Source organism: Festucalex cinctus, chromosome 6, assembly GCF_051991245.1.
Source record: "Festucalex cinctus isolate MCC-2025b chromosome 6, RoL_Fcin_1.0, whole genome shotgun sequence".
NCBI classification, from domain to species: Eukaryota; Metazoa; Chordata; class Actinopteri; order Syngnathiformes; family Syngnathidae; genus Festucalex; species Festucalex cinctus.
In genome coordinates, this window is record NC_135416.1 from 17,045,310 (window position 1) to 17,073,217 (window position 27,908).

General features: G+C 40.5%; 1 protein-coding gene across 5 annotated transcripts; it reads left to right on the plus strand.

Moving 5' to 3' along the window:
• Nucleotides 1-560: 560 nt before the first annotated feature.
• elf2b (E74-like factor 2b (ets domain transcription factor)) lies at nucleotides 561-27,854 on the plus strand. 5 transcript variants are annotated; one of them, XM_077524161.1, is made up of 11 exons: nucleotides 561-899; nucleotides 10,214-10,381; nucleotides 10,482-10,527; nucleotides 10,591-10,722; nucleotides 20,820-20,933; nucleotides 21,382-21,603; nucleotides 23,827-23,910; nucleotides 23,983-24,178; nucleotides 24,252-24,626; nucleotides 24,696-24,864; nucleotides 26,040-27,854. In XM_077524161.1, exons 2-11 carry the CDS (start codon nucleotides 10,307-10,309, stop codon nucleotides 26,547-26,549), a joined length of 1,923 nt encoding a protein of 640 aa, XP_077380287.1. In that variant the 5' UTR covers nucleotides 561-899; nucleotides 10,214-10,306; the 3' UTR covers nucleotides 26,550-27,854. The 5 variants fall into 5 exon arrangements, with proteins under 5 accessions (XP_077380287.1, XP_077380285.1, XP_077380286.1 ...); XM_077524159.1 differs by having other exon boundaries at nucleotides 10,482-10,722; XM_077524160.1 differs by having other exon boundaries at nucleotides 10,482-10,722; nucleotides 23,986-24,178.
• The last annotated feature ends 54 nt before the right edge of the window (nucleotides 27,855-27,908 follow it).

Sequence of the window (27,908 nt, forward strand, 5' to 3'; positions counted from 1 at the left end):
TCCGTTTTTTTTTTTCATTTTGACACTCAATGTAATGTGTTGTGCTTGGCAGCCAAAAACTTGTAGTTACTTGGACGATTTGATGAAGTGATAAGAATTTTTAAATATGTATATTAGTTTGTTTGTTTTTTTGTTTTGTTTTTGTTTGTTTTTTTCTTCCCTTTTTTTAAATGAGCGTGCAATACATGGCCCAATCGGGAAAAACATCTCTTTGAGGTTCACTCGGTGCTTAAGAAGAGAGAGAGAGAGAGAGAAAAAAATTGCGTTTCAGGCTTTTATTCCATCAACATTGGCTTCTTTATTTTTGCCATGAACTGACTAACACAAAAAAGATCAGTTCAAATAAATTTTGACAAAGGGAATGGAAAGTAGATATATTTGTGTCTGTGTGACACAATGGCTTTTCAAGAGGAACAAAAGACGGCATAAAAAATTTCAAGTAAAGTACAGATACCCTGGGGGGAGGGGTGGGGTCTATGTATTGTAACGAAATATTTGTAATTCGTTACTTCCTACCACTGGGAAAACTGACATCAGCCAGGCAAACGTGGTGGGCTGATCTTGTGTGTGACGTCACTCGTGTTTATTTGCCTGAACAAACTGAGTCGATGAAAGGTTCTGTATCGGCTCCACGCAGGCGGATTCGTTGCTCATTTACTTTTCCACGCTTACATGGAGCTTCTCCCCTTCCTCTCGTTCTTGGCTAAGGACAGCCAAAGCTAACGCGCGACTAGTCCACAAACAAACGACACCTTCACCACACACGAGCTCACTACCTGAGCAACACTCCCGATTTGTGGATCACAACGCTGACCAGTGAACGCGTTTTGGCTGTCTGTGTGCAAGTCAAGTAGTCAAGTTTCCTCCCAGAGGAGAGGCGAAAGGGGGAGAAATTGACGGTAAGTAAGCTGACTTATTATTAGGCACTTTAAACCACGTGATTTAAATTGTTTGTGTGAGCGGTTTGTTTTGACAGCTAAGTGTTAGTAGGAGGCTAACATCGCTAGCTAACGTTAGCCAGCCATGTTCAGGTTCTGCGTTCTTTCGACATAGTCAAGACGTTGTGTGTCTAATTTATCAGCAGTGAGTGTTAATTTAATCGCCATCTGAGCATACATAAGTAAATAACGGTAGAACTGGTTAGCACAGTAATTCAATAACGCTGATGAGCAACTGTATCATCCTACCACGTCCCCCCTCCTTTTTTTTTTTGTACATGATATTCCACTTTAGTTGCGGCGAATGACAACCAAGTGCCCACTAAGTCAGACTTTTACTCTTTACTTGGTTAGTCACTGAAATCAGACAGATGGTGTCATCTTCCCAGAATTTCAAAAGAAATGTATTGAAGCCCAAGACCAAGCAAATAGGCCTACGTCACATCATATCTCAACAATTCCAAATAAACCTTCTTTAAGTATCTTTGACATGAAAATGACATCAAAACAGTCTTAAATGTTCGGTAAATGCTTTTATCTTGGTGTCATGGTATTATTCTTGTGCGTGGCTACAGTCCAGTTGGTTGCTGTGAAATTCAGTGTATTTTTATTTTTAATTTTAAAGAGATGGTTTGCAACATTCAATGTATAATTTCTGATTCTTATTTCCACAATGCAATGCCCCTTACATGTGAAAACAAATGGCATATTGCATTGCTTTTGCCTGTGACTACTAGCATACAAAGATTTCAGAAAATCACGCCTAAAAGCTGTATGGTTGGATGTTCCAACCATAACATGATGAAAACTAAATTATCATTCCATGGACCCGGAGCTTTGGAGAAAATTAGGGATAAACGATAATATCGGTGGCCGATAACTATCGTCAATTATCGACCAATTTGATGTCATACAGAAGTTACCCCCCAAAAACGTTCTACTGACTGCGACTGACAAAATTCCACCTAGGTTAATGGGGATCATGGGGGGTGGAAGAGCTGGGGATGGGTGGGGATGGGAGAGTGCGCTAGGGTGCTTATCAGGGGGCAAGGAAAGTCTGGTGTACCGCCGGACTATTAAAATGTTGGGGGGAAAGCCTTTAATATTGTGAAGTGTCTCGTGGTTGTTTGTAAAGACATTCATCTAACATTAGACCAATGAGGTCCAATTTCTGTTCATATTGCACTTAAGCCTAGTAGGCAGATTGTTATAGTCATTTTCATCACATTTTGAAATCACAATAATCCTCATAAATCAAATTACAACGACCCAATGTCCAATGCTTTTCAATTAGCGGAGAACTTGTATTTGTCGCGTAACACCGCCATTTTGACTTGTGACATAATTGTGATGTAAACTCAATTGTACATAGATTACCGTATGTCGAGGGTGAACCCCACCCTCCCCTATCACTGTGATACACAGTAGGATAAGACAGATAGGAATTGTATCTATGGAGCAAAATCAATTAAAGTAAATATGCATAATTAGAATTGACAACTTTTTGTTCCTGGTCTTATTGATTGAGATGAAGATTAACGTTTGAGTTTTAATTTTGAGCGGAAACAGGGTTTGTATATTGTGGAGGGTCGAAAGAACTGGACTGCGGAGTGATTCTCTGTCTGATTTGTAGTAAATGATCGACCAGCTCATCTTTCACGCCACCAGTATATTGTGCTACACTCTTCAGCTATGCCATATAGGCTTCAGCTCAGCTGCTGGGGGTTCTTCTGAATGGTGTTTGCAATTTATATTTTGTCTTTTCTGTACATATTGTATTCCAGTAATAAAACATCTAATAATAAAAATGAGCACAACACTTATTTATTTAATTAGTGCATAATATGTACTAGTACAAAAAAGAAAGAGGGAAAAAAAGAAAGTTGTGTATGATGCTCAAAAATGAACACGCATGTAAACTTAAATATTTGCTTGAGGAAATTGTACAATGTACATAAAGCTGTTGCGCAATAACATACAACAAAGAAAATAACGTGGTAATAACAGTTGTGCATTGAAAAAGTAAAGTACATGTAAACTTAATTCTTTTTAGTTCATTAAGTTAATTAATTAATTCTTTACTCCCAGTGAAATGAAAAGTGATAGCTACGTAGTTGCTCCGGAAGTCCACCGCACTCTCTCTTTCGACTCTTAACAACTGCAAAACTGTACGGCTTTGGGATGTTGACTTCTAACCTGTGTTTCTGTGTTGGTATTGTATAATGTGTTTCAAGTGTCTGTACTGTCTTGTTAAATTGTTGGTTTTCCACAACACTGTGAGGTCAATGATACTTTCTTAGAAACGCAGCCATCAAGATTTTATTCACGATTCAGAGGATTTGCCAAATTGATCTTGAATTGTTTGGAGAAGTTGCTAATTCAATTAATAGTAAGGAGAAGTGTTGCAATGCATCGATGACTTGATAGTTTTACTCACCACTAAAAAGAATGAGGTTTTGAGTATTGGCTGGATTCTGATTCATTCCATACATCGGTGACCTGAACCAAAAGGAATTGCTTTGTTTTGTTTGTTCTGCCAAATGTGGAGGCCAAACGTTACAGGTTTTGCTTTTAACGTTAGAACTTATCACGCAACGTAATATTAAACACTAGCAAATACCCCTCTGTAAACAATAATTTCATAAATGTAATATTAACTTGCCCAATAGTATATCAAGGAAACATTCACAAATGACAGGTAATAAAAAGTATGCTTATAGGTGGTTAGACACGAATGTAAAAATAATCTACTGTGCTGAATAAATGGAATGAAGGGACCTGAAAAATGATGTTGGTGACATTTGTCTGGGCAGCAATGTATACAGTATCAGGGAGGTGACTGAGGTTAGACTTGGACAGTATTCGCTTGCCTGTGTCATCATTGCATGTCTGTGAGCATCGGCTGAGGGCACTAGTGCAGGGCACAGGGCAGCGCGTTGTGTCTTTGCCAGTTGACCGAGTAACTTGCAACAAAGGGGCTGTTGTTGAAAAATCATGTGACTGGGTTACTGTGTGTGCGTTGGTTCCACCCCTGTCATGTGATGAGGGCAGGGCTATATGGAGTTGTGAGCAGCTTCTTCCATCAGCACATGCACACAGCATAGACAAAGTGAGGAGATGGAGGGATGTGTGGTGAACACAGGAAAATTTGGAAAGTCTGACAGACTATGGGAAGGAAAAAGCATATACAGAGGATGCCCTTGCCTATTTTGTAAGTATATATGATGGCCTTTCAATGTTCCTTTTAATCATAATGATGTTGTCCTGCTAGCAAGACTCTGCTAGACTGTAGCTGTCTTGAGCAAGAGGATTACCAAATGATTGTTTAAGAATTGACACCTTTCCGTAATGCTTTACTTGCATTAAAGGTAACTCAGAGATAAGTACAGAACATAATAATGATGATAGTGATATTTCATCGTGAAAATGAGCAATAAAACAATAATGTAAGAATGAGTATTCCTTCTGCTGCAAGTGTCTAATTGAAGTATATGTGAACATATGACCTTTCTGTTTGAACTGAGAAATGAGGTTTGAACCATTGTGTTTGCAGTTGTCAAGCAGGTTCTGTGATACCCGAATCAATGAAACTTGCAAGTCCAGCCTGAATTACTGGTCTCTTATCCATGTTTGTTTTGTTTGTACCTGTGCTCTGCATGGTTAATATTTCATATATATTTGTTAAGACTTACCACTAGGTGCATAAACCTTGTTTTCAGTATGAAGTTGGAGTGAAATATAGCACACTACCTGGAAAAAAATAAAATAAAAAATAAAATAGATCCTGCTCACATCCCCAACAGATTTTTATATATAGGATAGGTTCCATTCACAACATGCCTCGCCACGGCCAAGCAAAGAAGTTGTCAGAGGTTGTCTTTGGAAAATAGACATGAGTCCGAGGTGGGCATATGACATATTTTTGATGGTCCGTCATTCGTCGGCATCTAGTGGCCCCTTCTGTCATCGTCAGTCCGCCATTTATTTATTTTTCCAAGCTGAACCAACCGGTAACCGTCGGTCCGTCGTTTTATTTTACTCACGCTTCTGTCGTCACTTGGTCACCGCTATTTTAGGACTGACAACAAAGGTGGGCATTCCGTCAGTAATGACGGACCGTCCGTCAGTCCGTCACTGGCGTAGTCCTTAAGTTGGAAAAAAATAAGCAGTGTTACTCCGCTTAGTCAACTTCTTATTTACATGAAACACACGATCAAACTATTAAGCATAATGGGGTATATGCCACGGAATAGGCGGGACGTGATTTTGCACATCACTTTGTTTCCGGTCCGGGTTGCAAACGCGCAACCGAGGGGCACAAAGTCGGAAGCACAAGTATTTTTGACGCAGCCCACACGTCGCAAACCGAACCGGAAACAAACTGATGTGCAAAAACTGTCCCGCTTCTCCCGTGGCATATACCCCATAGCCGTAGCCAAAATAGCGTCACACACGAGCATACACATATATTTACAATTATCTCCTTGACTCAAACATTTAATAAACAAAAAAGTAAGATACCGTGTGTGTGCCTTGTTACCCAGTCAAGTTGTTACAGCTGCTTTAAGTGGCGACAAGAGGGCCAAATATTTTAAATAATTACATTTTAGAGCTGTAATTTAATACTTTGATATTTTTACTCATATTGGCCCATGCCTATTTGTAATGTTTCCCGGTGTGTCTGTGAAAGTGGCACCTTTCTCTGCAATGCACGCACATTTAGACCAGGCATGCCACTTGTTGGTAAACCAGAAGAGCTGCTAACAAAAACATTTTTGTCATTCAGCATAATAAACATATCATTTACCATAGATATACATATGGCTCTTATAATAAAAACATGTAATGTAAAATATTGGGATATGTATCGCCTTGAAGACCATCTATTTGGATACATATGTATTGCGATACTTATCGTATCGTGACCCCTGTATCGTGATTTGTGATACATATCATATCTTGAAGAGGCTAATTGGAAACAGGTGGTTGCCATAGTTGGCTATAAAATGAGCTTCCCTGAATTGCTCAGTCACTCATAAGCAAAGATGGGGCGATGTTCACCTCTTTATGAACGGTTGCATGAGAAAATAGTAGGGCTGTCAAAGTTAAAGCGGTAATAGAATAATTAATCACAGAAAAATGTCGCATTAATCACGTATTTATACATATTAATCGCACTATTTATTTATTATTATTTTTTACCGCACTTAAGCCTTAAACGTAACCACGGATGGTTACATTGAAGGCTGCGCAGGTCAGTGATTAGGTCAATGCACGGCATTTCCTACGCCTGTTGTTCCAAAATGAGCGGGGTGACTCCAGTTGGTGTACTCAGTGGTAAATTTCGCTTTAAAAAACACCCTGACGGGACTTAATAATTTAGTAACTTAGTAATTTGCGTTTAATTAATTAATAATGGCTGAATTGCACCCAATTGATATGATGCTGTTACGTTTTGAGCAATACACGCATGCATGCAATTGCGTACATGCATTTAATCAACGTTTGCAAATGACATTCAGATAATAAAATGCGTTAATGTCAAAATATTATGGTATTTTGTATTTATTTTATATTACACGAATACATAAGTAATTTAGCTGATTAATCGTGATTAATCAAAATTAAAAAGTGTGATTAATTAGATTAATAATTTTAATCGTTTGACTGCACTAGAAAATAGTCAAACAGATTAAGGAAAATGTTCTTTTAAGGTACATTGCAAGGGATGTCATCATCTATGGTATATAATATCAAAAGGTTCAGAGAATCTGGAGATATCACTGCATGTAGTCAGCATGACCGAATGCCCGTTAACCTTAGATCCCGCGGGTGGCACTTTATCAAAAATCGACATCAATGAGTTCATTTATAATCATGTATTCAGATGATGCTGTTTTGATAGTGCTGCCAAATAACTCAACAATCGTGCCCTGTATCGATAATCAGGCCCTGTATCTCAACAGGGCGTGGACATGGTTGTGAGTGATATGGAGTAAAAATAAAGCTTTGGAAATAAACACCAAGAAACAGGAAGTGATTTTCAGCCCTAAACCCATATCAGTAACTCGTACTGTCTGTCATTCATAATGTTGGAATATGAGTCATCCATCCATCCATTTTCTTGACCGCTTATTCCTCACAAGGGTCGCGGGGGGTGCTGGCGCCTATCTCAGCTGGCTCTGGGCAGTAGGCGGGGGACACCCTGGACTGGTTGCCAGCCAATCGCAGGGCACACAGAGACGAACAACCATCCACACTCACAAGCACACCTCGGGACAATTTGGAGCGCCCAATTAACCTGCCATGCATGTCTTTGGAATGTGGGAGAAGACCGGAGTACCCGGAGAAGAACAATGCAGGCACAGGGAGAACATGCAAACTGGAATATGAGTCATGATTAGGATAACTATATTTTGCTGCTCAGAACCTTATTTGAATGCTTAGGAAGTGAGGTATGTCTTACCGATTCAACGATTCTCTCTTAAAAAAAAAAAAATTATGTGTGTATATATATATATATATATATATATATATATATATATATATATATATATATATATATATATATATATATATATATATAAGGAAGTGAGGTATGTAAAACATGACCTACTTTTTTTCTTTTAGCAAAATAAAGTACTTTAATTCAATATATAACAAATAGTAACATACACAGAAAACCACCTTTCTTTTTTTTCCCCCTACACCTCTCGTGATCAACTTTGTGGTCTCCCAGTCTCGTTAAATGCACTCCACCTCCCATTTGAATGAAAAACGGGCATTTTCATGTAATTGTACAAAAAAAAAAAAAAAACAGACACCCGGATAGAATGTAAAAAAGTGGACATCTCCAGACAAAAGTGGATATTTGACCACCCCTATGCATGATTGTCTCAACACAATAATGGAAACATCACATTAACTTCATTTGTAAAGAGACCAAAATATACTTGCCAAATATATTTTCCCCGTTCCCTCAGGTAATTTGGGGCCTTACAGCAGGTGTTTTAAAACACATCTATATTCTTTGGCTTTTGGCGCACCATGAGACTTGTTCCTGGTGTTTTGTGGTGTGTATGAGTTTGATGTTTAGTCTACTTATTTATGTATTTATTTATCTCTTTATTCACTCGCCTACTTCTTATTTATTTACTTATGTAAAATGTATTTACTTGTAAAAAACAAAACAAAACAACTTGTATTCGCACTTCAAATGTTTGCTTTGTTCTTGTTTACTGCAAAACTGATATTTATGTTTATGTACGGCACTTTGTATACAGCAATGCTTGTTCTTAAAGCGCTTTATAAATAGAGTTGAGTTGAATTTCTTTTTCACCTCTTTGATCCTCAGTGTGCTGCAGTACTGTAATGTCGTATGGTTCAGCTGCCTCACATCCATCCATCCATCCATCCATCCATCCATCCATCCATCCATCCATCCATTTTCATGACCGCTTATTCCTCACAAGGGTCGCGGGGGGTGCTGGCGCCTATCTGAGCTGGCTCTGGGCAGTAGGTGGGGGACACCCTGGACTGTTGCCAGCCAATCGCAGGGCAGCTGCCTCACAGTCACTGCAAAATCTAAACTAAGACACTTGATTAAAATCTGCTCCAAGATTGTGGCCCAACCTCTCGATGTACTGTCTGAACCCGCCTATCGCAGCGACATGATGCGGCTAAGAATCTCTGGCCCCAGTCATGCTCCAAACAATGAATATGTGCTCTTTCCATCTGGGCACTGGTACTGTGTTCCATGCTATATTTAACAGGGTCAGACTCAAACAGTCCTTTGTGAATCAGTCGGTCTTAAAACTATTCACTGTATTGTTTGTGTTGTCCAGTGAATTGCATGTGTCTTGACACTACTGTTGTTGTAATGCGACAACAAAGTACAATATATACAGTTAAGTATCTATCTTGTACTGGCCCGAATCTTTCTTTGTCCGTCTTGGACAGATGCATTGCAGGCCAGTCCAGACGAGCCTGTAACACAGAATTGCATTTTTCGTTTTGACAATTTTGGCGACACCAGCGATTTATTTATTTATTTAAAAAAAAAAGCTTGTCGTTTTAGCTGCATGGCATACTACTGTACTGCTATTAGAGTTTTAGAATCTAAATTGTGAGGGCAGGCGCAGATCTGCACACGCAAGTGTAATGGACATAATGAAGCGCCAATCTTGTCATCTATAACTTGTATAGCATTTGCTTATGGGAAATAATATAGTTAATTTCATTGTGATTTTTAGCTTACTCATTATGCTTTCCTCCTCTCATGTCTATACTTGTATGAATTATTAGTTCCAAATACCTCTGTTTTGTATTATATTGTTGCGGTCATCAAATCATTTAATGATATGATATGACATGAAATTTGATTGTATATTTAGACCGTCATTTGTTATTTATATATATATATATATATATATATATATATATATATATATATATATATATATATATATACTACTGTAGGGCTAGGCAATAAATCAAATTAATTCAATACAACGTCATTTTAAAAATCGAATAATTGAAATGTACTAAATTTTGTTTTGTCTTCTGGATTATTAAGACTGTTGTTTTTATGTTCTGTTACATCCACATGTTATTGTGCCTTTTAATATTGCACAAGTGGTAAAATGCTGCATGGGTGATTTACAAGATGTGTTGACAATTGCTACCATCTATTGTGACATAAATGCATACTATAAATGTTGGGTTTATGTTAAAACTGATTTAGAATCAGTATACATTGTTGTCTGATCAGTTTACATAGGATTTATTTTTGAATAAAGAACCCTTTCAATATTTTTTTGTTGTGTTTATTAGATTAAAATCGATTTAAAATTGTAATCGTCCTGATTGACTGAAAAAACATTTTTTTGGCCATATCGCCCAGCTCCATCCTACAGAATGGCGTGTAACAGAAACTAGGAAACTTACAAACTGTCACTGTTGTCATGGTGCTAGTTTGCCCTGCACTGATCTATAACCGGTCACTGTCTGTTTTAGGGGATGACTTGTTTTCTGTGAGTTGAGTTTGGAATGGCTCACATTGTCTGTAGTAGCACACAGTCACTTCCTGCAGGAAAAAGCCAAAAGGAAGGAAACTCCTGCATGCCTTGAACGGCAAAGAATGCTGCAGCTGGTTTATGTTAGCTACTATAGCTACTCTAGAAAACACTTAAGCTTGTGTTTCGCAAATCTCACTTCATTATTCTCGTGAATTCATTCCATTGCTTAAATGTTTGAGTTGTGTCTTCTCTTTCCAGGGCCTACCTTTCACTACAGTAGTGCAAGCCACCAAGCAGAGGTGCCGTGGGGAGTCACAGGCTGTGACTGCCACTCACTGAGGAGTATGAGTCATGACCTCGGTGGTACTGGTTGACAGTAGTGGGGCAGTAGTGGAGTGTGTAACAGCTGTGGAAGACCCACAGCAGGTTGGTTGAGTGAAAATTCAAACGTGCAAAAAAAAAAAAAAAGAAACAAAACAACCCTGTGTAATATTTTTGACCTTCTTGTTTGCTAATGTCTCGGCAGGATGGAGAGTTTGATGTGGAGATGGAGATGGAGGGCGACGTGGAGGGTGAGTGTGAGGTTGAAGAGGTAGAGGATGGAAGAGAGGCTGACAACTCCCCAACCGTCATAGTGGAGGAGGTTCCTGGTGCCATCATATCTGAGGAGCCTGGTTACTCGGCCCAGGTGGTGCTGTATGGCAACGAAACATACATAATGCAGGAAGTGAGCAATGAGCAGGATGTGGAGTCAGAAAGAGGGCCAGGTGAGACATCATTTCTTCTGTATTAGGAAAAAGTTTAACTTAACTTCACCTCTTTCCGTACCATTCGAACTAAAGTATCTACTATGTTATTGTGTCATAATGTACAAATATAATGAAGACACAGGTTTGATAGACTCAGTGAAAGACATGTACATTTAACAACATTATTGTTTGTTTTGTTTTGTTTTTTCCAACTGAACTCTGTCCTACTGAACCTGGGTTGAGACTGCAAAGGTCAAATGACACGTTTCCGATTATTTGCTCCCAAATGAGGTATCTCACGAGAGCAAATGTGGCCCTCACATTTCTGTAGATATTTAATTATATCTTCTCAATTGTCATGGAACAACATTGAAAGTTGTCAGTGTGCAAGTTATATAACAGTGTAAATGTATTGTACCCTCAACGAACAGCCATTAACAACTAAACCTCTGGCAACAAAAGAGGATACACTGCTATGTGAAAACAGTCCCTCCCCAGTGTCATGTGACTCATTAGTCTTACGAGGTCTCAGGTGTGAATACAGGTGTGTTAAAATTAAAGGGATACTTCACTTATTTAGCCCATTATAGCAATAAAAAGTTAATGTTTTATCTATGATTAATTTGATACTTTCATTTTTCACGTACTTAAGAGAAACATCTCCTGGATGCAACTGGAACGCATCATCAGTGATGTAGCCTGGGTTCATTGAGTGTTTCGGGTCTCGCAACATCAGACACTTTTGCCCAGGTGACCCAGCCGAGGTTGATCAAGCCTCGGCTTGCGTCCCAGTAGCAGTCCACGGATCTGCCCTTTTGAGCCATAGCCACCTGGTGGCTTTCTCTGCAGCTTCGCTAACTGACTTAATGGCTTTCTTCTTGGCCGCCCCTGATACACCCAAGCGTCCTAGGACTTTGCAGAAGGATCGACCAGCAAAGCCTCTGCAGCCAACTTCTATGGGCTCATAGAAGATCTTCCAGCCCCTACCCCTGCATTCCTCCACCAGTTCCTGGTACTTTGCACGTTTCCTCTCATTGGCTTCCTCCATGCGCTCTTCCCAGAGTACTGTGAGTTCCAGCATGATCAGGTGTCTTGAAGCCTCAGAGGTAATGATCATGTCTGGCCGGAGAGATGTTGCTGCGATATGCTGGGGGAACTTTAGCTGTTTTCCCAGGTCGACTTGCAACTGCCAATCCGAGGCAGTGTGGAGTAGTCCTCTTGCTGTCTGTGGACATGGCTGGGGTCTCTCTCCTGCCTTGATGAAAGGGACTTCCCTGCTCGGAGCTTTGTGATGTGTGTTCGTGCTGATTCCCAGGGCTATGCTCTCAGCAACTGCTTTCAGAACCTGGTCATGGCGCCAGCGATAGCGACCTTCAGCCAGGGACTTTGGGCAGCTGCTGAGGAGATGTTCCAAAGAGCCTCTTCCAGAGCAAAGGGGACAGGTGGGTGTCTCACTCTTCCCCCACACATGAAGGTTCGCTGGGCTCGGGAGGGCGTCGTAAACTGCCTGCACAAGGAACCGGACGCGGTGGAAGTCTGCCTGCATGATGTTCGACCAGGTCACTTTGCGCTATAACACGCTCTCCCACCTTGTCCATGCCCCCTGCTGCCGGAGTCCAACTGCCCTGCTCACTCTCTCTTCCTCCACACCTGCTCGGACCTCTTCCTGGAGTAGCTGATGTCTCTCCTTTCCCCGGGCCTGGCTCACTTGGGTCTTTGGGAAGTAGCCCAGGCCTGCTCTCCCCGTTGCCAAAACCCCTACCAGCGCTTTCTGCCTTAGGCGTGACTCTGCCACCTCCACTGCTTTCTCAGCTCTCCACTTCCTTCCGGTTCTCACTTCGATCCCTGCTGATGACACCTTGTTGTCCCTGGAATCCCTGTACTGTAGAGCCTCTCTTGTACGTGCTACCTTGAACTCTTCAGTGAGCCCACTGAGGGGTAGCTGGAGGGTGTTGCTTGTCCCGTACAGGGCAACGCTGGTGAGGCTGCGGGGAAGTCCCAGCCACTTTCGAAGAAAGCCACTGATCTTCCTTTCGAGAGACTCCACAGTTGTTAATGGGACTGCATAAACAAGGAGAGGCCACAAGACTCTGGGCAGGATGGAGTGCTGGTAGATCCAGGCTTTAAATCTACCTGGCAGGCCAGACTTGTCCACCTTGGTGAGCCACGCTCCCAGTTGTTCACCAGACTCCTGTATGGCAGCAGAGTCTCTCAAAGTTGCATCAAAGAGCTTCCCCAGGCTCTTAACTGGCTGTTCCGAGATTGTCGGGATCTCGGTTCCCGAGATCGAAAACCGGAACTTGTCCATCACCTTCCCCCTCTTCAGAACCATGGATCTTGACTTGGAGGGCTTGAAGCTCATCCTCGCCCATGTGATGTGTCTTTCCAAACCCTGCAGTATCCACCTGCACCCTGGGACAGATGTTGTGGTGATGGTAAGGTCATCCATGTAGGCTCTTATGGGAGGCTGGCGAACACCTGATCTGGATAGGGGCCCTCTACATTCCACCTCTGCAGCTTTGACCACCATGTTCATTGCCAATGCAAAAAGGGTAACGGAGATGGCACAACCTGTTATTATACCTTTCCCAAGGCGATGCCAGTCAGATGTTACTGACCCAGAAGTGAACCTGAGCCTGAAATTGGCATAATAATCCAGGATCAGGTCCTTGATCTTATTAGGGACGTGGTGGAGGTGTAGAGCAAGCTCCACTAGTTTGTGCGGGATGGACCCGTAGGCGTTAGTCAGGTCCAACCACAACACAGCAAGGTCACCTCTGTTCTCATGGGCCTCTCTGATGAGCTGTGTGACGACACTAGTGTGCTCTAGGCAGCCAGGAGCTCCGGGAATCCCACCTTTCTGGACGGAAGTGTCGATGTAGTTGTTCTTGAGGAGAAACTCGGTCAGTCTTGGGGAGACGATGCTGAAGAACACCTTCCCTTCCACACTCAATAGTGAGATTGTCCGAAACTGGTTGATTTTTTTTGTTTTTTGTTTTTCATCAACGTACAATTAGTATGTTTAACAACACATTTTGCAACTTGCTGTCGACTGAAAATGACATCACAAGGGCTCAAGTAACCAATCACAGCTCGCCTGTTTTCTAGGTTTGGTCATGTGACATTCACAAGCTGAGCTGCGATTGGTTAACTGAGCCCTTGTGATGTCATTTTCAGTCGACAGAAAGTTGCAAAATGTTAAACGTACTAATTGTACATGAAAAAAGTGAAAAAATATCACATTTATCCTAGGGAAAATATTATGTTTGGCAAAAATGGCTAAATAAGTAAAATATCCCTTTTAATATTACAGCTCTCACACTCTGTCATACCACACAAAATATTGACGCTGGAGAGGGAAAAATGGCAAACTGTGCTGAATTTGGACACTTTTGTTGCTAGGGGTATAATTTGAGTGATTTTGATGAATTTATATAAGCTATACACTGACAACTTTTCATTGTGTCAGTGTCATTTCATCATTGTTGTCCCATGAAAAGATAGTCAAATATCAGCAAAAAATGAGAGGGGTGTACTCACTTTTGTGACATGCTGTAGCACAATTCATTCAAAACCATCATCAAAATGGAAATGAAGCTTCACATCCAAGATTCGCTTCTCCCACCTTTTTTGTGTTGAAGTCAAGTCTCATCCAAGCGTGGCTAAAAATCTGATAACATCACGTCTCAATTTGACTGCAGTGTACAATCCCATGTGGGAACAAGGTTATTACAGTTAACGTAAACTAAAGAAATAGCTAAAACCAAAATTCGAAAAACATTTTTGTAAACGAAATAAAAAATTAAGATGCTTTGGGAAAATAAACCTGAAACTAACTGTTGAAACGACATCTTATGTTTATAAAAATTAACCAAAACTAACTACACAGTAATTGCAGCAAAAATGTCCTTCGTTTTCATCCTTGTCAGTTGATATCATACATGAGCTCATTTTAAATTATTTCGGTATTGCTCTACGTCATTGTGTACAGAAGAAGGAAGGTCAAACAGTCCTTTGAGAATTGTAATTTATTACACAGTACTTTGTGACCTCTTTTTTTCCCCTATCATGCACTTGACAAACGCTTCATGTATAGAAAAAAACTAAACTAAAACAAATCATTTGTGAAACAACAAAATTCAGAAACTTGCTCGTAAAACAAATGAAAATTAACCGGATTTTTGTTTTTCTTTTTAAGTCAAAACAAAATAAAAACTACCCAAACCATAAAAATAAATAAATAAATAAAAAATAAAAAAGCATGATGCATGAGCATGATGTCATCAGAATACAGTGGGGGCAAAAACGTATTTAGTCAGCCACCTATTGTGGAAGTTCTCTTACTTAAAATGACGACAGTGGTCTGTAATTTTCATCATACACTTCAACTGGGAGATGGAATCTGAAACCAAAATCCTGAAAATTACACTGTGGGATTTTTTTTTTTATTTTTTTTATTTTTTTTTTTTTTTTTTTTTTTTTTTTAAGTATTTGCACATTATGGCGGAAAATAAATATTTGGTCAACAAACAAGCAGAGGCTGATTTGGGGCTCCAAACAAGATCTCATCCCATGGAATGATCATGAGGCTAGTGAGCAAAAATCCCAGAACTGCACGAGAGGACCTCGTGAATAACCTGCAGAGATCTAGGACCAATGTAACAAAGGTTACGATCAGGAACGCTGACAGGAAATGAAATCTTGCATTGCCAGACGTGTCCCCCCGCTTAAGCCAGTTCATGTCCATGCCTGTCTAAAGTTTGCAAGAGCGCTTATGGATGCTCCAGAAAAGGATTGGGTAGAATGTCATGTGGTCAGGTGAAACCAAAATCGAACTTTTTGGTACAAACTCACGTCATGTTTGGAGGAATAAGAATGCTGAGGTGCACCCCAAGAACACCATACCTACTGTCAAGCACGAGAATGGAAATACCTTACTTTGGGGCAGTGAGAGAATTGAAGATGAAACGTTGCTGGTTGGCCAAATATTTAGTTTCCACCATATGTCTGTCTCTCACGGTTGAAGCGCACCCATGATGAAAACTATAGACAGACCTCAGTCATCATTTTGAGTGGACAATCAGTGTCTGATGAAATATACCACTGTGCATCATTGGTATACACCAGCATCTGCTAAAATAGTACACATGATTTATTTTTTATTTTTTTTACCTCCCTGACCCTGTGTGACAGTTGCACTCTACATATTTTTATAACTGCTGTTGATCAACATTCTACAGCACTTGACACTTGAAAGTACTCGAGGAGTTTCTGCATTATTGAACATTTAAAGATTCAATTACTGTGCTACTGGTTACGTTAAATGGTGTGACATTATCTCTATTCTTACCTCCTCCTGGCTAAATTCCCTTCACACACATGAACACATGCTCATGCAGTTTTATACTGTTCAAGTTGTCTGGTTGTACTTAACAAAGCATGCAGTGACTAGCAAACTACACTGCAAAATTCAGCTATCTAACCTAGACTTATAACAACCCATAAAGTCTTACTGATCTTATGAGAATTATTTACTATGCAAGAGCAGAATTTCCAAGATTATTGATCTTGTTTTAAGACTGTTTCTTTTACTTCTTAGTTTATAAATCTTAAAACTAGTTAATTTTCATGCATAATAAGCTAAAATGCTCGAAGAGTGTATGTTAGAGGCTGATGTCATGTACTGCAGTTGGATTTTTTACAAAAAGATGCATGCTGCAATTTCTATAAAAGTCGATTTACATTTACTCAAGAAATCGTAAGTGAATTATGTGAAAACAATGTGACTTGAAAATAACCTCCTGACTTGCCGTGTTGTGTTGAAAGTAATTGTTGTTGTCCGTCCAGCTTCTTAAACAGTATCTCACAAAGGTGAGTAGACCCCTCACATTTTTGTAAATATTGTATCTTCTCATGGGAGACTCCGAAGAAAAGACACTGCTGTGAAATAAGTTATTTTAAACTATTACATTCAGTGTAAACTGACTACTGTACCAAAGTGGCATTTATTCAGCATTGTCCAGTGAAAAGATGCAAATAACTAAATTACAAGTTTATATTTATTGAATGGCTTTTGCATCATACTGTACTTGAGCACAGTATGTGCATATTTAAAATATTTTATTTTATTACTCCACTCATTATTAATCACTACAGATGTACACTGCCATCTTGTGGACAAGGTGTCCAGTAATAGTTTTTTTTTTTTTTAACCATTGTTTTTATCCATTAAGTTAAGTTGTCATATGCACGGTAGTTGCAGTGTACATCTAAAAAGTTGGATCAATTACTGCTCAGCATAGTAGAAGAGTCACTCTGGGCCTTCCTGTGTGGATCTTGTGTGAATTCTCTCTCGGTACCGAGCCTTCTCCCAAAGTCTACAAACGAGTGTTGGGCCAAAGGGGTGCATGCGACAAACTAAGGTTTTTTTGTTTGTTTTTTTTGTTTTTTTTTTAACTAGAGATCATTCCAGGGTGTACCTTGCCTCTCACCAGCCAACTAGGATAGACTGAAGCTCTCGAGAACTGCCACTAAAATAAGCAGTGTAAAAATTGGATGCATGGATTGTCTTATATTAAAAATTATTTTTCAACTTTAATATTATTAGAGGTATGTAACCAGTTGAGAAATTTTTTTCAATAGTTACCTTTTTAGAGTTGGGATATAGATTACAACAATTCAAATGAGAAACACGGTTGGGAACATCTTATGGTGGTTTGTTTTTGTTTGTTTTATTACAACTGGATGTACCACCAGCAAGCTGGAAGAGTGATTTGAGTGGCCGTTCGCCTAGCAGTTTTGAGGTTTGGTGTTTGAAACGCTGCTGCGGCCTAAATTTAGTATGTTTTTCTGTGTGTTTGTATAGGTTTTCTTTGTCAACTTTGGCATCTCCCACCTCCCAAAAATATGCATGTTTGGTTCCTTAAAGACTCTGAATTGTTCAGAAATGTTAGTCTGTATGTGCTCTGTGACTGGCTGGCTGGCAACCAGTCTAGGATGTACTCCGCCTCTCACAGAAGGTCAATGGGATAGGCAACTGAGAAAAAGCTTCATAGAAAATTGAAGGAAAAATGGCCTGTACCTACTTGTTCTTATTGACATTAGATTGAAGCTACACATGCTCGGTTGCTGAATTCCCTTCAATGCCATACTGTGTTGTGCCTGAGGGAAGACAGATTCATATTTCCAAATGAAATTTGGCTGTATCAAAAGATTCTCTGCATGACAACACAGGGGTGTATGCATCATAAAGATTTGTGCTTTGAAATTGGGGGCGCCGATGGGGATGTGTATAATAATAATAATAATAATAATAATAATAATAATAAGTTTTCTGAGTGATGCTAGTTTACTTTCTGACTACAAAGTGTCCTTGTGCAAAGCCACCCCACTAGCTTAAGAGATGCAGCACTGTTTGCTCAGCTTTTCAATTTGACATTTATCTGCATGTGTGCATCTGGTTGTGCATCTGTGTGGTGTGTAAATCAAAATGTACAACTATATACACATACTATTTATTTATTCATTCTTGAAGTTGTATGGGAAGGGAGTAATTTTATTTTTCAAGAATGCAACCAAATCGTTAAATCTTGCGCAAAAAAACTTACAAATCAGTGTTTGTTTGTTTTTGTTTTTTTGCATAAAACGTGATTGTAAAACTGCACGTTTGTACGATGGTGTTAAAAGCTTCCTCGCTGCACCTTCACTTGACGTCTTTACGCGAGTAGCGAGGGCAACGGAAGGATTTCCTGTGTCGGCCGCGGAAGAATACATCACTGGTGTCGTTGCGTGGCCATTTGAATTCGACGGTTTTCCTACAGGCGGCGGAGTGATTTGAGATACTTGCTTCCCGTACAATTCAGTGAGAAGTCAATGTGAATCTTCAGCCAGGGGAAACATGGCGACTTCGCAACGTGACGGGCACGCAAACCAGCTTGATCTACTCATCAGAGCCGGTAATATGTTGTTATGTGCCGTTAACCTAGTCCGAGTGTTTCCGTATTGCAAGCCTCGCGTTAACCTAGACCGCGGCCGCTCACTCAGCAGAGTAGCCTGCTGGAGTAATGGAGGACTATCAGGAAGTGATCACCTTGGTAGCAACCTGCGCTGCTTTGCTAACGTTCCGCGAGTTCTTTAAGCCTGTTTAGAGGAAAACGTACACAGAGCACACCGGTCTGCATGTTTAGCAATTGGTCTGCAATGTGGCTATTTTGCATGGGAAACTGCACATTTCAGCCACAATGTGTTGGAGAATAACGGGTGTCGGATCGGCTCTGGAAAACCAGGAAGTGCAAAACTGTTGTCTTTCCTACGTCTTTGCCACGCTGTCTGACTGGAAGGACATGTGGCTTTAGTTTTATTAGTTGAAATTCGCCACATTCAGGCATATGTTGCCTTTTCAACTCCGAGGAACAATATTGTTTTTGTTTTTTCATCGCATATGACTTTTCAAGAGTAGATTTGTTGTGTTAATGCGATGTAAATGTCTTTTTATAAATCATTATGATGTGTGGTAATTGAAATCTGGTCGTTTGGTGAGAGTTTTGTTACCAGGGACGTTAAACTGCTTTTTATTATTTTTGGATGTATATTTGAATGTTTCTATTGTTTCCGTTATCGTCTTGTATAGCCTGTGCTCGCAGCGAGGGGCGGCCTCCCTCTCTTTTCCTCCCTTTAGTCGCTGCGAAGCGTGGCTTCAAGTCTAAGACCGCGCCGACCAAATATTTTGGTGTTATCCCGAGTGTGTGAATATTTTAATACGTATTTTGCAAGAAAACGTCAAAACAGTCTCGTTAATCGAATTTGTCAACGTTTTAAGTCCTATTTTGATGGCGGAAGCGTTGGCTGAAAGGAGGAGGTGTTCGTATTTTGATTGACATGCCTCCAGCCAAATGGGGTTCGTCTTTGTTGAAAACGTCATTGGTGACGAAGATTTGACGTCACTGTGGGCAGATCTAGAGCTGAGGCTTTATCCAATGGTTGGAGCTGTGGTTGTTGAGTGACAGCAGGATTTGTACGCTTATTTGAAGAGAACTGGAGGGAAAGGTTTAGGAGTGTAAACACGGAAGTCATTTGCAGTACTACTTTTTTGTCAAACTAGCGCCGTTACGGATTAAATTATTATAAACATTTCGATTTATAAACTACAAGTATCTTAACTGCTCAAAAATTTATTGGAAATCGTAATAATTAAATAAATATAGCTTTTTTTGTTACATTTTATGGGAAACATACTTCCAGCGTGTAAAGCTTGTTAATTTACTTAGTATGGCACATTGAGATGAAACTCTCAAGCACCCCTACCAACTTTTTGTTTTTAAATTACAGCTCGTTTCCCCTGTGATTGGGCATACCGCGGACTCCTAACGTCATGTTTTGGGGCTGGGCGAATGAGTGAGTCAATCTAAAGATAGACCCATGCAGTACCTATTGCTTCAGTGCAATTTCCAAACATGGAGAGCAGACAGTGACAGGGTCTTGGGTTGCCCACCAATGATTGACAACAGCAGGTACTCGTGATTTTTTTTCTCTCTCCTCAGGAGCGCAGACGCATTCTCATCAAATGTTTTTTCTTTAGACAGTTCTTTATCTTAATGGTAAGTCATAACTATACCCCCAAAAAATAAAATAAAACAAAAAATACTGATTTATTTTTTTTAATCCCTTGTGCCCATTTTTCATTATTTTACAAATACTTTTCTCATGGTTACTCCTAAAATATAATCAATTAAGCATTACTAAAGGTAAAAACAAACATTCATAAAGAGATCAAATGTGAGTGTTAAAACATAATAAAATTGATCAAATAAAACATTGGTGTCATTGGACCAATGTGTGGTACCTGCACATATTGATCATTTCTCACTGATGGAGATGACCCTTGTTACTTTGTAAGTGTGATGCAATTTTTCACAAACTGGAGATGAAGTTGGTTTTAGGGTAGGTATCAAGCCATGACATTTTTGCCTGAAAAAAGCACCAAACCGATCTCTAGGGGGCGCCATTTAGTAATTTATGGCTTGCCTTAAGTATTCTAGTCTAACACTTTTTCAGACGCAAATTCACAGATGAATATTGCCTGATTTTGTTGACAGATTGTCATTTTGTTTTTGCAGTCGAGGCTTCTGTCCATGGCACCAATGTGCACAGCTCTGACAAAACCATTGAAGCTGCAGAGGCTCTGCTTCACATGGACTCGCCATCCAGTATCAGAGAAGACTGCAGTCCAGGTAAGATATCTATTTTATTTTGACCTTTATTTTGCTGTCTTTATACATCTAGGTTAATAGTTTCATTTACTGTCATATTCTTAGCCACAATGTCAAACCTCTTCATTATCATCATTGGCGAATAGCAGTTTGAGATATACAGGGGTCCTCAGTTTACAACTGTACCAGTGTGAGGTTTCGAGGTTAAGAACAAGTGCAAGGAACTAGTTTGTACAGCACCTTATGAATACAGTATGTCATCAGATGGCACAAGAAGGCATACTTATGACAATAACAGCTGTTTTTTCATTGTATTATGTATATCAATGGTGTAGAAGTGCTTTATGTAAAAGTTCTTACTGTAATTTGCGGTCAAAGTGCTGTAATTGTAATTCCCAGCATAAGGTCATACAGGCAAGTTCACACATCTCTCATGGATTTATTTCTCTTTACCTCTGCCGCTGTATAGAAGCTTTCGTCCCTCCATATGTAGCAACACCAGAGTTCCTCCATGCCGCCATGCGTCCGGACATCGCAGAGACAGAGGTTGAGATATCGACGGAGGACTGCTGTGACGACGACGACGACGACGATGATGATGATGATATTGATGATGATGACGAAGATATAGGAACCCTGATTGAGGAGCCAGAAGCGGAACAGGACCATGAGCCTGTCAGGAAGAAGAAAGGTAGATGACAAACATTCTGTTCACACTACCAAAGAAGCTAAACAATTTGTCTCAAAAAGTGTTACCTTGCTGGGCAAACACTAATTTTGTTTACTGTCACCTAAAAGTACACTTATAGCAGCACCTAGTGGTCACTTTTTACTCATACTGCATGGATGTGTTAAGGGTTAGGTTGAATTTATATTGTGTGGCTCAAGTTGCACAACAAGCCTTGATATTGTTGGATTCACATTGCAGGTTGCGAGTCAAATTTATTTATTTTTTTGTTTCATACTAACACGTATTAGGTGTCATACAAACAATTGTTGTAAAACAAAGCTTGCTCTCCGCTGAAGCTGTCCAGTGTGAAGTTGGCATAAGAGCTGAGTCAAATTAAAATTAATGTAGTACAAATCGGTGTTATTTATGTGCGGGAACAAATTATTGATGCTGCGGTATAATTGTCACTCACAAGTCTTGCTGGAACCACGTTCATTATAGCAGAGAGGAACCAACTATGAACAGCAAATTAATGCGTCCAAAGAGAAAATATAGTACATAGCCTAACAGTACAGTCCAAAAAGCGGGAATGAATTATAGTGGCACATACATTAACCAAAAGGAGGATTATTTAAAATAAAAAGTATGTATAGTATATTTATATTATCGGCAATGTTTTGTTCACACAGTAGTTCTGTTTTGATTTTGACTTTTACGATTGGCACAATAAATGTTCGAAGAAATGACATCTTATTTCTCTCTTTTAATCAATTCAGCTTTGCTAAATGACCATCAAACCTCATATTTCTTGTAATGTCATTATATAATTACAACTCACTACATTAGTGTATGTTTAGCATATGTGTATGTACCAAGACATGTATTAAATAAATAAATCAAAACGGAAATAAAAACTAATAATTTTGTAATTCATTTTAATGTTGTTTGAAGTCCTACTCGTGGCACGTGTTTGTTTTGGTTACATTGCAAATCTTGACAAAATCAAAATGTTCCAGACAAAATATAAAGAAACTGTTCCTGAGACATAATGTGGTGGCTTGGCATCTCTGAATAAGCAAATAAGATATAAGCTGACTGCCAGTGGAGTAATGAAGAGGTTATCCTCTTAAACCAATCCGTGTGTGCGTGGGTGTCAGGCGAGGAAGAAGTCAGACCAGGCCAACTAAACATTATGTAATGTTCACTATTTGCATTATTTACCGTTGTGCTCACAAGCTTAGTACCCTGGCCAAATTTGTATATTTACCATTCTTTAAATTAAAGTTAACATGAGTATTTCAGCTGAAGTTGCTTCTTTGCATCCTGAGCTTGATAACAATAGTACTAGTAATTTTCCAGTTCTTCATAAGTTGGAACACCACTGATTGGCATTTCAAAATCTTTTAACGTCTTTTCACTTCAACTAACTTTCCTCGCAGGTCCTTTAGCCAGTTCTTTTGCTTTGGCTATGGTTCGGTATCCGGCAAAGCCACTGCAGCCTTTAACGTAATGTGCAGGGGTCTCTGAAGTGCTTAGAAAGTCATTGAATATTTATTTATACACAGACATGAATTGCAATCCAACAAGTTACGGCTGTGGAAACTGACCCATAATAATAATTGTGTGTGTATTTTCAGGCTAAACATTCAAGGGCATGTATTTTGTAAACTTTTCATCAGGGCTCATGGGGTGCTTTCAATTTGTCGTGTTGTCGTGCTTTTTTTTAAAGGGGAAGTTAACTCTCCCTAAAAACAATTCTAGACAATAATATGAATAATAATAATAATAATATAATAATAACAATAATATGAAGCCCCACTAGTCTAAATACGGCATTCGGGTTAATGTTGCGTCAGTGGAATATGATTTAAGCAGCAAAATCCAGCTGTTTTTATCCATCCATCCTCAGGTCTCAGGTAACAACCAATCACAGCTCAGCTTCAGAAAACAGCCGAGCTGCCTGAGCAACTGTGATGTCATCTTTAGTCGACAGCAACTGGGAAAATGGCCACTGGATTTTGCTGCATAACTCGTATTCCAAAAATGTAATATTAGTCAGAGTGTCATGTTGAAGGTTGACTTCACTTTAAATGACCAATATTTCACAAATCCTGCCAAGGTCTGTAACTTCAATCTTGTCTATTTGTTAATTGCACTGAATTATTTACATATGTGTCACTTAAGATCTAGATGGAATTGCGAGCTTTCAACGCTTATATTCATTCATGTTTCTCTTCTTTCTAGCCGCACGGAAACTCAAAACACATCAGTCCTATTCGAACGGCTCAGTTGATCTCGGTCTGAGGAAGAAGTCGAGAGAAGGCAAAGGTAATGTGTTGTGTGAGTGGAAGCCACATGAGAGCAAGGCCCAGATGAACATTTGACTGACTTGATGTCCAGCAGGAAGCACCATCTACTTATGGGAGTTCCTGTTGGACCTCCTGCAGGACAAAAACACATGTCCAAGATACATTAAGTGGACGCAGAGGGAGAAGGGCATCTTCAAGCTGGTGGATTCCAAGGCCGTGTCGAAGCTATGGGGCAAACACAAGAACAAGCCGGACATGAATTATGAGACCATGGGACGGGCGCTCAGGTAAGGAAGCCCACCGACCGTTTGAAGCAAGCCACACCTCCACTTTGTCAACGTAAACGTTGTCGTCGTCTAGATATTACTACCAGCGCGGCATCCTTGCCAAAGTGGAGGGCCAGCGCCTGGTTTACCAGTTTAAAGAAATGCCCAAAAACCTGGTGATAATCGACGACGACAAGACGGACGTGACGGTGGCCGACGTCCCCGTGCGCTCGGAGACGTCCTACCAGCGCATCCTGCAGCCGCCCGACGTCATGCTGAAGGGCGCCGATCTCTCCTTCCGGAAGAGCTCGCAGCTGTCCTTCAGGAAGCCCAACATCCTCCGTGGCGCCAACAGGGCCAACGCGGCTCAGTCTCCCGTTGCCACGGGCAACAAGGCCTCTCCGACGCCGACCGCCTCGGCAGACGGGAGCCAACTTCAACAGGCGGCCGTCCTTTCCAACGCGCCCAGGTGAGCTGAAATGACGCCGCCAGTTTCAAAGATTTTTGTCGTCAGCGCTCACCTATCAATCGTTTGCAGGACGGTGCGCGTGGCCATGCAGGTGCCGGTCGTCATGACGTCGTTAGGCCAGAAGATCTCCACGGTCGCCGTGCAGCAGCAGGCAGTGAGGACGGGGGCAGCCGCCCATACCACCCTCCTGTCCAGCGCTTCCGCTATCGGTCCTGCGGCTGCCAACTCTCAGCAGAAGGTGCGTCGACATCCCTGCCTGATTTTGACCTCTCGTCATTTGCTTCGAGAAGCAGGACATGACATTTTCTCACTAGTGTTAATTTTATCCGCCATTTTCAAATTTAGTCTAGTCCAGTTTCAGTTACGCTTGTTAGTTTTTAATTATAGTCAACCTCATGCCGTTTTTATTTTATTACATTTTTAGTCGACTATAAATCTCGCATTTTAACCTTTATTTTTGTCTGAGAAAACAATTTTATTCGTCTAGTTTTAGTCAACAAAAACTGTCAACTTTTTAGTCGGGACAGTAATATTTTTTTTTGTCAGCAGATAATGAACATTTTGGCTCTAAAACTATTTCACATGAAATGTTCTCATCTTTTTGATGAAAAACTTGACACACAATTAAGTATATCGAGTGGCTACTATTGCTCCATGCTTTGAGCTAGTTAGTTAGCCAACATTAGTTGGCAGTCGGCATTTGTTATTGCACTCTAACCCTAACCCGCATGTTTTTGCTGCAGATTTGAAAAAGGGGGATGCCATTGTCACGAGTCACAGAGATAAGATTTTACAAAATCATATCATTTTCATCTCGTTTATGTTCATGAAAACTCAAATGTCCATAGATTTTTAGCCCAGTTTTTATTCAGTGAAGTACATTTTCATTTTTTCTTCAACTCGATGAAAACTCATACTGATTTAGTCCTAGTTATTGTTTATTAATGAGGGTTGTATTCTACTCAAGTCTAGTTTTAGTCCGGTAAAAAATGTGTGTTGACGAAATGTATTTTTGTTTAGTTTTCGTTGACGAAATTAACACAATTTCACACAAATGAAAACAGTCATGAACCAGCATGTCTCTGACTCGGCCTGATGTAAGTGAGCCTAGTATAAATTTTGTTACTATGATGAGTGGGGGCGGAGCTAAGGGTGACTTACGCTTTGAGCCCCAAATCTAAACTAAATAAGCGAGTACAATTGCTATATGTGAGTCTTTCCCCTCCTGGAGCAAGCATGAGGAGTCAGCTAGCTTAATGCTAATATAAATGTTAAGTATCATAGCCGTCTTCACAGAAATGAGCATGTATGCTACGGCAATTATAAACCCAACAATATTTATATATACACAATTTCACAGTCGCTATTGCATAAAATGCCACATTGGGGTCAATTTTCATTGGTTGTGGCTAGGTTGTGATCCAGACCATCCCCACCATGGTCCCGGCCACGGCAGAGAACGGCGAGAAGATCACCGTCCAGCTGGCCAAGATCATCACCATCCCGGCTCATCAGTTGGCTCAGTGTCAGCTGCAGCCGTCCACGGGCACCGCCAAGCACGGCGCGGGCGCCCCGACGGCCGGCATCAGCCTCCTGGGAAGCCCCCTGACGGTGCAGACCCTGGCCCAGGTGGGCGTGGCCTCAGGAGCGCAGGTGATGAGACTGTCGGTGCCCGCGCCGGCGCAACAACAGACTGCGGGGGGGAGCGCGGCGGCGCAGCCTCACCTGCTCGGCGGCCTCTTCGGCGGCTCGGAGCTGGTGGTGGGAGGCGAAGAGCTCAAGGCGGCCGGGGTCCAAGTGGTGCAGGTGCCCGTGACGCTCGCCGTCCCGCAGAAGAAAGAGACGGCCAAAAGCGTCCCGTCAGACGCCACGACGAAACTGGAGACCCCCGAGGCGAGTAAGACGGAAGAGCCCGAGTGTTGAGACCCACTCAAGTGAGTCGCTTTGTACAGGAAAGCATTTTTATTACTTTGTGATAACCAGCAGCAGTTTGACAGACTTGAGCGGCTCCCGAAGGCCATTTTTTGTTTCTGGTGAAACCTCCTCCTCCTCCCAGTACTGCTGCATGAAACGTTTCAGCCAAGCCTGTAAAGCGAAACTGTCACACGGAAGCCCAACCTGCAAATAGGAACACAGACTTGAAAGGGACCAATCCAGATCACTACCGCTCCCACCGCCCGCTCGCAAGGAACGAGCAGCAAGTCGATTCAACGCAACGCAACACTACACAAGCGATTACAACACAAGTCATCTGATTGGTTCAAAGGAAAAAAGGACAGGAAAGCTGCAATAAGGCACGCGGACAACAAGCTTGATTGATTCATTTGTTTGTTTTGCTATTCTTAAACCAGCAATTTGTACTTGCGTCAGTCACTGTGCAAATCAAGTGCGTGTGTGTGCGCACATGTGCTACATGGGTCCCAAAAGACAAATATCTATATGTAAATGGCGACTATACATAGTTTACAAAGCTAACAATAACAGGGCAGCCTTTGATTTAAAATTTTGACCTCCTTCATCCTGTACTATATGAACTGTAAGTTGAATTTTTTTATTTTTTTTGTTTGTCATTTCCTAACTTGTACCAAGCACAGTATTAGTGACACAAGAGGATGGAGCATTTGCAAAGAAAATGGCAGAGCTGTGAGGTTTTGGATAAAAAGCACGGGTTTGTTTCTCAATGTAATAATGAATCTATTTTTATTTGATTTTGAAGGCAATTGAACTAAAAATGAGTCAACAAATTGTCATGAAATATGTAATGACAAATTGCTCTTAATAGTCATAATAGAAGCAAATCTGAAGAGGACAGTTTTGACCTCATATCACCAGACAAACGCGTGAGTGCTTTGTATCAACAATCTTTTATTTTTATTTTTTTTAAGCTAATAGTTGACTTTGAGCCAGTGCACACTGCCATGTCTCAGATAAAAATCAATAGGAATATGTATATAACCTAATTCTTCAATTGCTAACGGATGTACGCTTATACTGAATGTGATGTCAGTTTTCAAGTCCCAGGTCACTTTAAAAAAAAAAAAGTCATTTTTTTTCCTGTCACATTGGCCAACACCTACATTTCATTATTATTTTTTTTTAATCTAAAGAGGGAAAATACCGAAGTTTGTGTTCAGACTGAACTGTTTGTATATTCAACATTTGAAGTATATTCTATTTTGTTGTACTCTTGTTTCAAAGTGTATTAAAGTAGATTTTACTGAAGCACAACCTACTTTTTTTCATTTGATTTATTTTGTAGTTATTTTAGTTTGATTTGGGAAT